Here is a 14,164-nt window from a genome sequence, read left to right on the forward strand (position 1 = left end):
TCAACTCATAGTATCAAAATTATCACCCTTATTACCATAGTATATAAGCACCTAACTCTATCTGTAATCAACTCATAGTATCAAAATTATCACCCTTATTACCATAGTATATAAGCACCTAACTCTATCTGTAATCAACTCATAGTATCAAAATTATCACCCTTATTACCATAGTATCTAAGCACCTAACTCTATCTGTAATCAACTCACAGTATCAAAATTATCACCCTTATTACCATAGTATATAAGCACCTAACTCTATCTGTCCTAGTGAACCCTCCGTTAAATTGAGGTTTCACTGTATTTTCTTCACTAATTACCGACCTTCCAGGATTCCACCCCACGTTCTGGACATCACCTGAGACTTATACACCATTCAGCCACTGTTTTATATGTATTAGTTGTATAAATTAATGTATTTTTGATATATTTTTTCAGGCCATGTCAACAGGTCGGGTGTGTTATTGTATACCTGTGTGTTAATTAATTACTCTTTTTACCTGCAGGGTTTGGGTTAAGGTGTAATAATAATAATGTTTTTCTTTCACTTCTAAGTCTTCTATTGGTTTTTTAATGCATTTTTAGAATGATTTATGCTTAATAATCGTAGTAATAGTATGAATAATGATGCTAGTAGTAATGGTAATAGTAATAATAATAATAATAATAATAATAATAATAATAATATCTTCACTACTAAAGTATTCAGTCTCACCCAAGGGAATATAACAAACACTATAATAGAGAGGTACTGTATATAGAGTCAAAGATAAATATAGAGTTAAATGTTGATAAATACTTTGGTGAATATATATATATATATAGATGTACAGACAGATATAGGCATGTTAATAAGTAGTATAGAGTACACACAGATACAGCAGTAGTAGTGTGAGTCTCCCCCTGTGTGTACTGACTGTTGGTCTTCACTACAGGATGGTGAAGATGCAGGCGGTACAGTCGGCGCTGGCCATCCGTCGCCAGAGGTCCAGGAGGGAGGACCAGCGACGAGCCAAGGAGCGGCGGGAGAGTCGCGCCTCACTCTCCACCCCGAGGCCCTCCGTCGTCAGCCTCGATGGACGCGTCTACTTCAACGAGGAGCGGGAGAACAAGAAGCTGCTGGGGCAGGTCACCATGTTCCACGTGGGCTCCGTGTTCATCGTGATCGGCCTCATGCTCACCATCACGTCCCTGGTGCCTGGCTACGTCAAGAGCACCACGCCGGAGCGACGGAGTAACCTGCTGGGTACCGGCTGCTTCTTCGTGTTCCTGGGGGGCGTGTTGACCACCATCAGCCGCTTTGTCTCCAACAACGAGGAGAAGGAACTGAACAAATACATCAAGGGTCGCCTCGCGCGCTCCAAGTCCGGTCATCGTCTGGTTCGCGATGCGGAAAGCGGCTTACCCACTCCCACCCGTGAACGACACAAGCCGCAGCAGAACGGCGTCGTGCCACTCTCCCCCGCCAAGGCCGCCGGCAGCGGCACCAAAGGTGGACACGTCAAGAAGGCATCGCTGGCCTCAGACACCAAGGATGAGCCGCCGTCGCCCACTCTGTCGACGCCAGACTCAGAGGCCGAGTGCAGCTCTCCGGGGATCCTTGACGACAACGGGGTGCCCGTGCCCGCCTCGGCCTCTATGGAGCCCGTCTTGTCTCGGATCCTCGAGGAAGACGAGAACGACGCTGAGGTCGACACCGCCACCACAGAACCCAACGACACCACGCCGGAGTCATCCCTCACCCCCACGTCGCCCCTAGAGACACAGGGGCTCCTGGAGCGTCATCTCTCGACCCCTAGAAAGGGCTCCAAGTCCTCCTCGAAAAGTTCCAGCAAGAGTTCCCGGCACTCTGGCGTATAGAGGACGGAGGAGTAACTTGAGAATATCTCTCGCAGCTTTGACAGGTGAGGGCGTCCCTCACAGCTGTGACGTAGACAACAATATCTTTCAAAGCTTCAACATTCCAGTTTATGGAAGGAAAGAGGATGACGTCACTCAGACTGTGACACTGAAAAGCTTAAAATACAGAGTCACTCAGAGGGCACAGCTAGACCCCCTCAAATGTTCATCTCCTGTGGCGTTTTGGCAAATGTTTTTTGGCCAGAAATATTTGTCCTGTAGTGTGACAATGGGTTTACTTCTTCATCTCTTCATAACGGTTACTGTGCACCAAAACAAATATATTTATAAATTTCACAAGTTTGTTCCCGGAAAAAAATATTATAGATGTAGAACATTTATGCAACAACCTCATGGGAGGAACACAACTGGTAAAGTTTAGTACAGGTGGTGGGGGAGAGTGTCTGTCCCAGAGTCTTGATGACGTTAGTAAGGTTGAGCCGGGTAGCTACTTAGAGAACTTCCTGCAGGTTTCTATTTAGATGTATGATGCCTGGAGATCTCACTAAACCTTCCAAAAGGACTTGGAGACTTTGTCAATGGTTTTACTTATCTGGGAGGTTTTTTCTCTGCTAGGAAGGTCTGGCAGGTTACAAGCTGCCTGGATAACATTATGGGTCTCCGAGTTAGTAGAGAAGACATGGTGTGCCTAGAGTTCCCGCCAGGACAGTCAGAAGAGTCATGTACTGAGACTCTCCTGAAGTATGACCGCCACGACACACACACCGGGAGAGTCCTGGTCCTGGAGCACACAAGGCCGTGGGAAGACTGATCACTGGACACACCACCAGACGTTTATCATTACTATAAACTCCTGCTAAATAACCTCACACAGTTACTTATGACGTTAAGATAAAAGTAATGATGCTAAAAGAACAAGTTGTCGTCGAGGAAGTGACTTGCCATCAATACATTTTTAAAACCCTCTTAATCTGCTTTTTGTTTAGTGTAAGTCGCTAAATATCTCAAAAGACATGATTATATGCCGGGGGGTGAGGCACTTGGCTGGTGCGTGTGGACCAGCACACTAGGGGCGGCTCTTAACCCAGTCATATACACTGAGGATGAGTAAACCAGCTCTCGTGTAAACTAGTTCTTGGAGTTTACTCTTCACAACCAGTTCATTTTAACCTGCTAAGCTTGAATCAAGAAAGGGTCACCGTACCTGCCTATAATATACATATATAAATACTGTATGCATAATATGTGTGTGTGTATGTTTGTGTATGTGTGTGTGTGTGCTTAAATCTAGCAACACACATACACATATATACACCTTAAAAATAACAACATTCCAATTTTTCTGCTAATAAGAATAATAATGATAATGAGTTATTTTTCTGTATCGCTTCTGTAATTGACCATTTTTTATGATATTATATTTTTGATAATGATTTACCTGCGATGTTTCTGTTGATCGTCAGACTTTTGGAGAAACCTGGGGATGCTTCTGTCATGTTTACAGTAACGATTATGTCTTTCTTGCTCTCATGCTCACTCCTCACCTGGGCACCTGTCATATTAGGCCCCAGAATTAATAGACCCCAACCTGACCCCGACCATGAGGATTAGGGTCCCAGTCTTAAGGGGGGTCCAGTCTTAAGGAAGGGCCTAGTCCTAAAGGGAGGGCCTCAGTATAATATATCTGACCCTTAATGGCTAGGTTAGGTCAGGTCAGGACTGGCAGGATCTCGTTAGGAGGTAGGATGGCGACTGGTAGGACTTGGATGTATTAAAACTGGTTCCTATGAGGACTTAGACGAAATAGGACTGGTTCCTATCCCTACCGTCTCCTATAAGAACCGTTTCCTATACACACCAGTTCTTATTACGACTGAGGTCTATTAAAACTTGGCAATATTAGGACTGGTTCCTATTAGGACTAAGATCTATTCCAATGGTCCTATTTAATACTGAGGCCTATTAGAATCTGTCCCTATTAGCACTGGGGTCAATTAGATCTAGGGACCTATTAAGACTGGTGGCCCAAGAGGACTTAGTATTTCCCATCACCATCATCATCATCATCATCATCATCATTGTCGTGTTCCTACAGTGTGTGTCAGTCAGTGGATCATTATAATCATCACCTCTCATGTCCAGCTGTTTTTAATGTTAGTAAACAAGCCAGTCTCTGTTTAACCCTCCTCCCCCACCGCCCCCCCCCCTCCCCTCCCGTCTCTGTAACGCATCGTCTTGGAGATCCAGTCCAGTCTTTAACACGTTTCTGCGCCATCTTGTGACTTTCTATACAGTGTCCATCAGAAGTTTCATTATAGTAATACAGTATATTAAAAAACAACAACTTTCAGTCTTGGGTGACCACAGTGTGTATTTACCTGTACGTGAGTATATGTGGCATTTATAAGTGGTCATGTGTGGCATTTATAGGTGTTTAAGTGATCATATGTGACATTTATAAGTGTTTAAGTGATCATATGTGACATTTATAGGTGTTTAAGTGATCATATGTGACATTTATAGGTGTTTAAGTGATCATATGTGACATTTATAAGTGTTTAAGTGATCATATGTGACATTTATAAGTGTTTAAGTGATCATATGTGACATTTATAAGTGTTTAAGTGATCATATGTGACATTTATAAGTGTTTAAGTGATCATATGTGACATTTATAAGTGTTTAAGTGATCATATGTGACATTTATAAGTGTTTAAGTGATCTTATGTGACATTTATAAGTGTTTAAGTGATCATATGTGACATTTATAAGTGATCATATGTGACATTTATAAGTGTTTAAGTGATCATATGTGACATTTATAAGTGTTTAAGTGATCATATGTGACATTTATAAGTGTTTAAGTTATCATACTGTATGTGACAAAGGTGAATGTCTCAGCTGTGGTTATCCCAAAAGATTTGATGGTGAGGTGGGCCCCAGACTATCTTAACCTAACCATATTAAAAAAGGGCCGATAAGAGCTAGAACCCATTAACAATGAGGTTAATTGGACTTAAGCTCAATTCCTATTGGCTAATTGGATTGGGACCCATTGAGACGGGCCCATTAAGACTCGAACGTATTAGAATTAGGGATTAGGACTTACGCCCATTAGAACCAGGTTTCATTAAGACTGGGGCCCATCAGAACTAGAACCCATTGGAACTAGGGTCCGTTAAGACTGTGGTCCATTTGGTCTTGGAGCCCATTTGACCAGACAGCATTCCAATGACCCTTATCTGCTTGCTTAACGTGTACACAGTGACCACCACCCGGCACTAAGCACAGCAGGTGTCCCCCTTCTATAGGTCACCCAGCCGTAATCACACAGCCAATGAATGTCCTTTTTTTTACCAGGTTCAGTGTTCTCATTGGCTGAATTTCTTGTCGTAAGGCTTTAAGATTAATATTATCAGATGTGCCTCGGTTTTGTCTCGCTTAAATATCGCTGTTTTATACTCTACAGGTAAAAAGCTTTCGATAAGCTCTTTAAGCTTTAATCAACAAGTTTATTAAATCCCTCTTACTAATAGAAATGTTCGTAATCCCATTTTTTAAAGCATGTTGACAGATCTTGATGAACGATAACACAAGTGTATTTAGGGATTACCTGAAGATTAGCCCCCAGGTTATTTCACCCTAACGATAACCTAGCATAACAATACCCTAACCTAATATAACATTAACCTAACCAAACGCTAACCTAACCTAACACTACCCTTACCTAAACTAACATTAACTTAACCCAACCCACCAGGTAACTTTAGGGTGTTTAACCATCAGGTGAAATAATCTTCGGGGTGGTGGCTGATCTACAGGTGATCCAAGTTTAGAAGAACGTTTGATAATTCACAACATTTGTCCAAGTTTTATGCCATTTTTCCTGCAGTTCTCAATGTGCATTTACTGGTGTATCTCGACCATGTCTCCTTCCCTCCTCTCCTTCCTTCCCTCCCTCCCTCCCGGTGTCCACAGTTCCCTCCCATACCCCCTCCATTCGTGTGGTCCACACCCCCCTTTCCTTCTTCTTTCTTTCTCTTCTTCCTTCCCTCCCACCTTCCTTCCCTCTATCCCTGCCGTCCTCACCTCCCTGCCTGGTACCTGCCATAAAGCAACAGTACTCTACCTTTCACCACCACCACACACGTTATACCTTGGCCACGTGGGTGATGACGTATTGACAACAAAGGAGAAATTGAGTGTTCCACAAAAATGTCTCTGTCTGCTCCCAGCCTCCCTCCCTGTCTGCTCCCAGCCTCCCTCCCTGTCTGCTCCCTGCCTCCCTCCCTGTCTGCTCCCAGCCTCCCTCCCTGTCTGCTCCCAGCCTCCCTCCCTGTCTGCTCTCAGCCTCCTCCCCTGTCTGCTCCCTGCCCCCCTCCCTGTCTGCTCCCTAGCCTCCTCCTGTCTGCTACCAGCCTCCTCCTGTCTGCTCCCAGCCTCCCTCCTGTCTGCTCCCCAGCCTCCCTCCCTCTCCTGCTCCTGCCCCCTCCCTGTCTGCTCCCAGCCTCCCTTTCTACTCCCTGCCTCCCTCCCTATGTCTGCTCCCCAGCCTCCCTCCTGTCTGCTACCAGCCTCCCTCCTGTCTGCTCCCTGCCCCCTCCTGTCTGCTCCCAGCCTCCCTTTCTGCTCCCTGCCTCCCTCCCTGTCTGCTCCCTGCCCCCCTCCCTGTCTGCTCCCAGCCTCCCTCCCTGTCTGCTCCCTGCCTCCCTCCCTGTTTGCTCCCTGAGACACTGAGTTGGAGGCAGGGCCATTTTTCTGGGACACCCTGTAAACACTGACATATCTCACAGTTAAAGATGAAACACACAGTAATGAGAGCACTTGTATATATCAACCATTACTTAGGGGTCCTCTTCAGTTGTAGGCGGTGTTGTTTAATGGGTAGAAATGTAGGTCAAGTTAGGTTAGGTCAATTTGTGTCTAGTAGGATTGGATTGGATTTGGTTAGGTTGGGTTGGATAAGGTTAGGTTAGTTTGTCTGGTAGGATTGGTTAAGGTAGGTTAAGTTAGGTTAGGTCAATTTATGTTTGGTAGGGTTAGATTGGGTTAGATTAGGTTTATTTAGGTCTGGTAAGGTTGGCTTGGGTTAGTGGGTGTGTGATAAGGTTGATTGGGTTTGGATTGGTTATGTTAGTTTATGTTGCGTTAGGTTGGGTTAGGTTAGGTTAGGTTAGGTAAGGTTGGGTTAGGTTAGGTTAATTTGTGTTTGGTAGATTTGATTAAGTTAGGTTTGGTTAATTTAGATGTGGCAGGGTTGACTTGGGTTAGGTTAGGTTGGGTCTGTTAGGGGTGGATTGGATTTGGTTAGGTTAGGTTGGATTGGGTTAGGTTGGATTGGGTTAGGTTAGTTTGTCTAGTAGGATTGGTTTGGGTTAAGGTAGGTTAAGTTAGGTTGGGTCTAGTATGGTTAGGTTGTGTTTGGTAAGATATCTTGGGTTCGGTTTAAAGTCTACGATACCTTAATTCTCTTCCCTCGTACAACACCATAAACTTGTACAACACCATAAACTATCGTACAACACCATAAACTATCGTACAACACCATAAACTTGTACAACACCATAAACTATCGTACATTACCATAAAGTATCGTACATTACCTTAAAGTATCGTACCCACGTGGCCACCCTACAACGTGTTCTGTACTGGTTGGGGTGAACTACGGTGACACAATACTGTTACTGCCGCCTTCCAGCACTGTTGTGTACACAAAGCTTGAAGTGTAGTCGTGTAGGCGTCATGATGGTAATGTTAGCTTCTACAACAAACAGTCGATGTATCACAAGACATCCTAGCAGTGTCTAGATATCTTACAGACATCATAGGAGTGTCGAGAATGTCTAGTTATAACACACAACATCCTATGAGTGTTTAGACATCCTACAACACTTTAATTATCAAAATATTCACCCTATATCTCTACAACCCCTCCAGAGTTGTAGTATCCACCCGGTGGTATTGTTCAGTATAAAGCCAAGAACCACCGCATAATCTATTAAAATTCACAAACGTCATTGAGTAATCTCAAGAACGTTACTGGGTGTTGAATGATACACCTTATGGCGGTCTCCTTTTGTGTATTTTAAGGTTCATCCTACACAGAATCCTACGTGTCATGGACCATTACAGGATTTCCCGGAGCATCCTAGAAGTGTCGAAATTGATTAAAAATGTCAAATATACGTCGTGTAATATTTTTAGACAGGGTAGGAGTGTCTAAATTCCTTCAATGTGTCAAATATATATCCTACAACTTACTGAAGGTATCCTAGGAACGTTTAAGTTCCTTCTAGGAGTCAAATATTCATCCTCGAGCACTATAAGCATCCTAGGAGGTTCTAAATTCATTCAAGGTGTCAAAAATACTCATCCTATAACGTCCTCCTTCATCCTACAAGTGTGTTCATTCATCTCACGAATCTCTCTTTATATATAAACATCCTAAAGTGTCTAGAGTCACATCCTAGCTGTCCTAGAGTCATCCCAGTACACCCTAGGAACACTTAAGTTGTATTTGGTGTTGGCAGAGGGAGCACTGACCTTTAGTAGAGAATTGAATCCTTATGTGTTTCGCATAACGTTAAATTTCTTGAGTCAAAAACACACATTAGGAATACATTCTCACGTCCAAGTCATTGTTCTCATTACCAACATCATATTCCAAACTTAACCAATTCATACATTATGTTCCAATACTTTTACGCGGTATATTTGTCTCGTCTCTAGATCAACAACCCTTGGTATCTGGATGTTCTTTTAAAAATACTACTTTTTTTTCGTAAACAATTGCTACCTGACTGAGCATTTAATTTACAGTAGGTTGTTGCTGTTGACTCGAGTTTGGCTCCTCAGTGAACTGTTGGCCAGAGAACCGTGTGTGTATGTGACTCAGCCTGTGTATGAAATGATCTGTCAGACACGAGTTGTGCAAACCTAACCTAACCTAATCTATCTTTACCTAACCTAAACCTTACCTAACTTAACTAAACCTCACCTAACTTTACTTAACCAAGCCTTACCTAATTTAACCAAACCGAATCTATTCCTAATCTAACTTAACTACACCTAACCTAAACTTAACCAAATTTAACCTTACTAACCCAACCTAACTGAACTAAACCAAAATATATTGTAATTTTACCTCATCTAATCTTAACTGCCAGATGCGGATATAATTTTCTCCATCATTAATGATAAAAAAAACAAAAAACAAAAAAAAACAAAAAAAATAAATAAATAAATAAATAAATAAATATATATATATATATATATATATATATATATATATATATATATATATATATATATATATATATATATATATATATATATATATATATATATATATTATCTGTTGTGGGTTGTTAACGCGGCAGCCAATCACAAGCCCGCAAGAGAGAGTGTAGGCAGGACGTATTTGTTTTGGTTGTGAACGGTAGCCAATCACAAACTCGCACGAGAGAATATGGGCGGGGCTTATTTGCTTTGGTTGCTAACGGTAGCCAATCACAAACCCGCACGAGAGAATATAGGCGGGGCTTATAATACCTTTCCAAAATCAACAAATCATTCTTTTACTATGAACACAATATAACCAAATTGGCCTTATAAATATAAAAAAACCCGGTTATTTCACACACAGGTTACGTCATATCCGGCTCTCTAGTGATAATAAATTGAGAGCCGGACCCGAGCCAGCTGTAACTTCCTGTACTTTAGTGTTTAAAACTGGAACGGGCTTGACATTATTTTCTACATATAGTTCAGTCACTGCATAATTTGAGCAGTATTATTTTTCTATCATTATAATATACATACACTGTACATGTGTAATATTAATGCATTTTTCAGCCATTATGATATTAATTGATATGTATTGATGAACACGAGTGGCTACAGGTGGGTTATCTTACCTTCCGCCATATTGCTTTATTTTAGACGCCATTTTGTTTCTTATCTTGGGGTCTGTGTTGTTTTATTTTGGGTCGTATTTTGTTTATCTCTGGGGGCCATTATTGTTTATTCTGAGACCATATTTGTTTGTCTTGGCCATTATTGTTTACTTCGGGGTCATATTTCTTGATATCGGGGCCATTATTGTTTACCAATCGGGTGTCGTCTTCATCGTCAGCCATATTTGTTTATAATGGCGCCATCTTTGTTTATATTGACGTTAGTAATGAGAGGAGATAACACAGTGGCAGTTATTTTAGTAAACAATGGCGTATCTTTAGTATTTTGGCCGCCGGACCAACCTCTGCCATGTTCTGGACCAATCACTGGGGGGGTTTATATGATAGTCAGTAGCTCATTGGTCTGTTGTTTGTTAGCTCCACCCATTTTTGTCATAACGACCAATCAGGAGTATTGGTAGCTCCACTTATCTTACGTCATTTTTACCTATAGAGAAGAAAGCTGCGTCCCATTGGTTGTTCAATTCTTCCCATTCCAGCCAGTTCGACCAATTAGAAATGTACTTACATTTCATTGGTTGTTTAGCTTCACTGAATCTTTTCAACTCGTCCAATCAGGAATGTAAGTGCATCCAATTGGTTGATTATCTCCATCCAATCTTTGTCCTTTTAACCAATAGAGAGCGTAGTAGCGTCCCATTGATCGCTTACCTCCACCCAATCTTTGTCCTTTTATCCAATAGGGAGCGTAGTTGCATCCCATTGGTTCCTTACCTCCACATACTTTATCCCATCTCGACCAATCGGGAACAAAGTGCCAACTGAGTGACTTCCTATCAGACGGCGTCGTAAATTATTAGTTAGGATAAAAGTGGAAGGTGTTGTGTTTACCTGAGGACCTGGGTGTGACTTAAGTTGAGGTAAAATAAAAATTAGAACGTTGAAGAAGAGGACGTGATGTATGCTGTTGAGAGAAGAAGGTGACTCATTTTTCCAGTCTGTGTGACGTCCCGATTATGTATGTTGTCACTTCACGCCAGCGAGGTTCTGAAATTTAGGAACGTAATGTGAATAAGAAGATCAATACCATGTGTATGTACTGTATGTATGTATATATGTATGTACGTCGATAGCAGAACTATTAGGAAAGCTAAATTGATCATCCATAGCACGCACACACACACACCCCATGACCACCTTGACAACTGTTCTACTTTAGGGTTCACAAAGGTCAAAGTCATGGCTGGGATAAAGCCTTTTTCATCTCAACTACAGAAAGAAAGACTTACATATTGATACTGGGTTGTTGTGTCAGGTGATAATGTTGAAGGTCATCTAGGTTACAATGGTGTGTGCGTATGTGTTTACATTATGAGGTCCTCCACGTGCGTCTGTTTACATAATGAGGTCCTCCACGTGCGTCTGTTTACATAATGAGGTCCTCCACGTGCTTCTGTTTACATTATGAGGTCCTCCACGTGCTTCTGTTTACATTATGAGGTCCTCCACGTGCGTCTGTTTACATAATGAGGTCCTCCACGTGCTTCTGTTTACATTATGAGGTCCTCCACGTGCGTCTGTTTACATTATGAGGTTCTCCACGTGGGTTTGTTTACATGTGAGGAAAGTGAGTCTCTGCTGTACCTTCCAAGTGATGGTACAGGTGGAAGTCGCTCGTGTGTAGACAAGTGACGGCGTTGATTATGGCAGTGACCGAGTGTGTGTGTGTCCGTGAGTGGTGTCCAGATGTGCCTCAGTCCGGTTAACAGTTTTATCCGGGTGTGTATGGGTCCGGTTAACAGTTTTGTCCACCGGGTGTGTGTGCGTGTGTGTACTGTATATGCGTCCATTGCCAATTTTGTCCGTGGGGGAGGGGGAGTGATATGTACGGTACATGTAGCATCGTGACCAATGAGAAAGCTTGCTTTACCTCACAACTAATAACAACCATCATGTTATTATTCACAGCTTCTCTAGTATTATTGGAGGGTTATTACAACACAGGTTAGGGAGGGTTATTACAACAGGTCAGGGGAGGTCACGAGTGCTGTATGTCTGTCGTGAGTCAAAAGAAGGTCAATGGTTATGGGTTGGGTTGCTTCAGAGTGTGGTAATGTGGCAGAATCCACGTTGATGGAAGCATGGCGTATGGTGATTGGATCTTCTGTTCACTATGGCGTTTGGCCGTGTCGTACTGATGTAAGGTCGTATCTAAACTCTCCAAGGTTAAATTGAAGCCTAACCTAACCTAACCTACTAATGGGTGGGAAGGAAAAGGATTTTGTCTCGTTATCCTTTAAGCTTGACGACGCTGAGAAACCATCCAATATTATTATCCTTTAATAAGTAAATTATTGGTGGCAGATATAAGATAATTTCATCTATGTACAGTTGTGGAGGTAAAGAACTGAGGAGGGAAGGAGGGAGAGAAGGAAGTGAGGGAGGGAAGGAGGGAGAGAAGGAAGGAGGGAGAGAGAGCTGCGTCTGCCTCTTAATTAATCTAAAAATAAAGGTCAATTTGTGGTGTGTGTGGGGGGAGAAAATGGCAGACTTTTAAACACCATCTTTATGCGACGATGCTAAGTCTCCACCTATACCTCCCCCCTCCCCTCTCTCTCTCTCTCTGTCTCTCTCTCTCCCTACCTCTCTCCTTGCCTACCTCTCTCCTTGCCTACCTCCTTCCCTTCCTCTCTCCCTTTCACTCCCTCCATGCCTGCTTCCCATACACACTCTCTCTTCCTATCTCCCTCTCTCCTTCCTTCACATCCTTCTTTCTCTCTCTCTCTCTCTCTCTCTCTCTCTCTCTCTCTCTCTCTCTCTCTCTCTCTCTCTCTCTCTCTCTCTCTCTCTCTCACCAATTCTTTTTATCCACAACTGTACAATATTTTCATCCACTTGTGTATCAGGCAAACAAAAAGTAAATAAACAAACATCTGTTATCGTCTACAGTTAACAGCACAATCAATAGCTCTGTAAAACCTGGATAAAGAGTTCGCCCCTGCCCCCAAATGAAGCAGTATCGACCCCTTAGTGAGATGAAACAATCAGGAGAAGTCAGTTCGGAGACTCATTCCCGTGATTCGGCTTCACCACAGGGAGCGAACTTGTATCCCATAATGTACGCTCTCACCACAAACGTCTGGGCACGATGGGTGTGAGAATGGACAGATTGGGGCTCGTCATCTCGGAATGGTTTCAGATTCTTCGTTCATTTTTTTCAGATTGATTAGTGGTTATAGTGTTGAGAAGTGTGTGGTGAGAGTGTTATAGTTGTCCATTGTTTCAACAGCACGTGAAACAGCTGTACATATTTTTTTTTTTTTATCTTAAGTGACCAGACGGTGAGATTTTACATTTGCTTGAGGAGTACTGGCAACATGACCTCTGGAGTAGGTTTTTTATATGATGGGAAGTGTATTAAACCTAACCTAACCTGACCTATCCTGTCCTGTCCTAACCTAACCTAACCAAACCTGACCTATCCTGTCCTATTCTAACTTGATCAAACCTAACCTGATACTCTAACCTAACTTGACCTGACATGATCTAACCTGACCTGACCTAACCAAATCCTAAACTAACCACATCTTACCTAACAAAATCCTAACCTAACCTAATGTGACCTAACTTAACCTGAACACATCTTACCTGACTAAACCGTGCCCATCCTAACCTAACCTAACCTAACCTAACCTAACCTAACCTAACCTGACCAAATGTGACCTTATCAAAATCTGACTTCACCGTATCTGATCTGACTAAAACTAACTTAACCAAACATAACCTATTTACCCTAGGCTAGTTTTGGTTAGGTTAGGGTGTGGTTAGGTCAGGTTGGTTAATGTCATCTAATTTTTAAGAAGAAGAAAAATAAATGGTTGGTTTTGAGGTTGTGTTGGTCGTGGTACTTCTCCAGCATTGTACATCTTGCTACCAGACCAGCTCTTGTCCTTCGTGGAGATGCTGACTGTATAGCTGCCTGGCCGGCTAGTTGGCTGGTAGATTGGTTAACTAGCTGGCTGGTTGCTTAACTAGCTGGCTGGTTAGCTAACTAGTTGGCTAGTTAACTGGTTGGCTGGCTGACTGGCCAATTTGTTAACTGGTTGGCTGGCTAATTGGTTAACTGGCTGGATGGTTGACTGGCTGAGTAGTTAACTGGCTCTCTTGCTAGCTGGCTGGTATGTTAACAGGCTGACCCGTTAACTGGCTCTCTGTCTAGCTGGCCGATAGGTTAACAGGCTGACCCGTTAACTGGCTCTCTGTCTAGCTGGCCGGTAGGTTAACAGGCTGATCCGTTAACTGGCTCTCTGTCTAGCTGGCTGGTAGGTTAACAGGCTGACCCGTTAACTGGTTGTCTGGTCTAGTGTGTATAAGATGTGTATATATAG

General features: G+C 42.7%; 1 protein-coding gene and 2 long non-coding RNA genes across 3 annotated transcripts in view; 2 read left to right on the top strand and 1 right to left on the bottom strand.

The window, feature by feature from the left end:
• The window catches only part of LOC121868418, a 17,645-nt gene extending 13,054 nt beyond the window's left edge, over positions 1-4,591 (top strand). Inside the window, exon 2 of the mRNA XM_042369042.1 lies at positions 936-4,591. Coding sequence (XP_042224976.1) covers positions 937-1,860 — 924 coding nt within the window. The 5' untranslated portion in view covers position 936 and the 3' untranslated portion in view covers positions 1,861-4,591. The remainder of the gene's footprint in view (positions 1-935) is intronic.
• A 6,166-nt stretch (positions 4,592-10,757) lies between these two features.
• LOC121868419 lies at positions 10,758-11,902 on the top strand. Its single transcript, XR_006089395.1, has 2 exons — positions 10,758-11,183; positions 11,277-11,902. It is a non-coding gene; the product is annotated as an uncharacterized LOC121868419 (long non-coding RNA).
• Positions 11,903-13,045: 1,143 nt separating this feature from the next.
• Positions 13,046-13,725, bottom strand: LOC121868420. The gene is made up of 2 exons (XR_006089396.1): positions 13,465-13,725; positions 13,046-13,348 (listed from the first exon to the last, which is right to left on the bottom strand). It is a non-coding gene; the product is annotated as an uncharacterized LOC121868420 (long non-coding RNA).
• Between the last annotated feature and the right edge of the window lie 439 nt (positions 13,726-14,164).

This window comes from Homarus americanus, unplaced genomic scaffold (assembly GCF_018991925.1).
Source record: "Homarus americanus isolate GMGI-L3 unplaced genomic scaffold, GMGI_Hamer_2.0 scaffold19318, whole genome shotgun sequence".
NCBI classification, from domain to species: Eukaryota; Metazoa; Arthropoda; class Malacostraca; order Decapoda; family Nephropidae; genus Homarus; species Homarus americanus.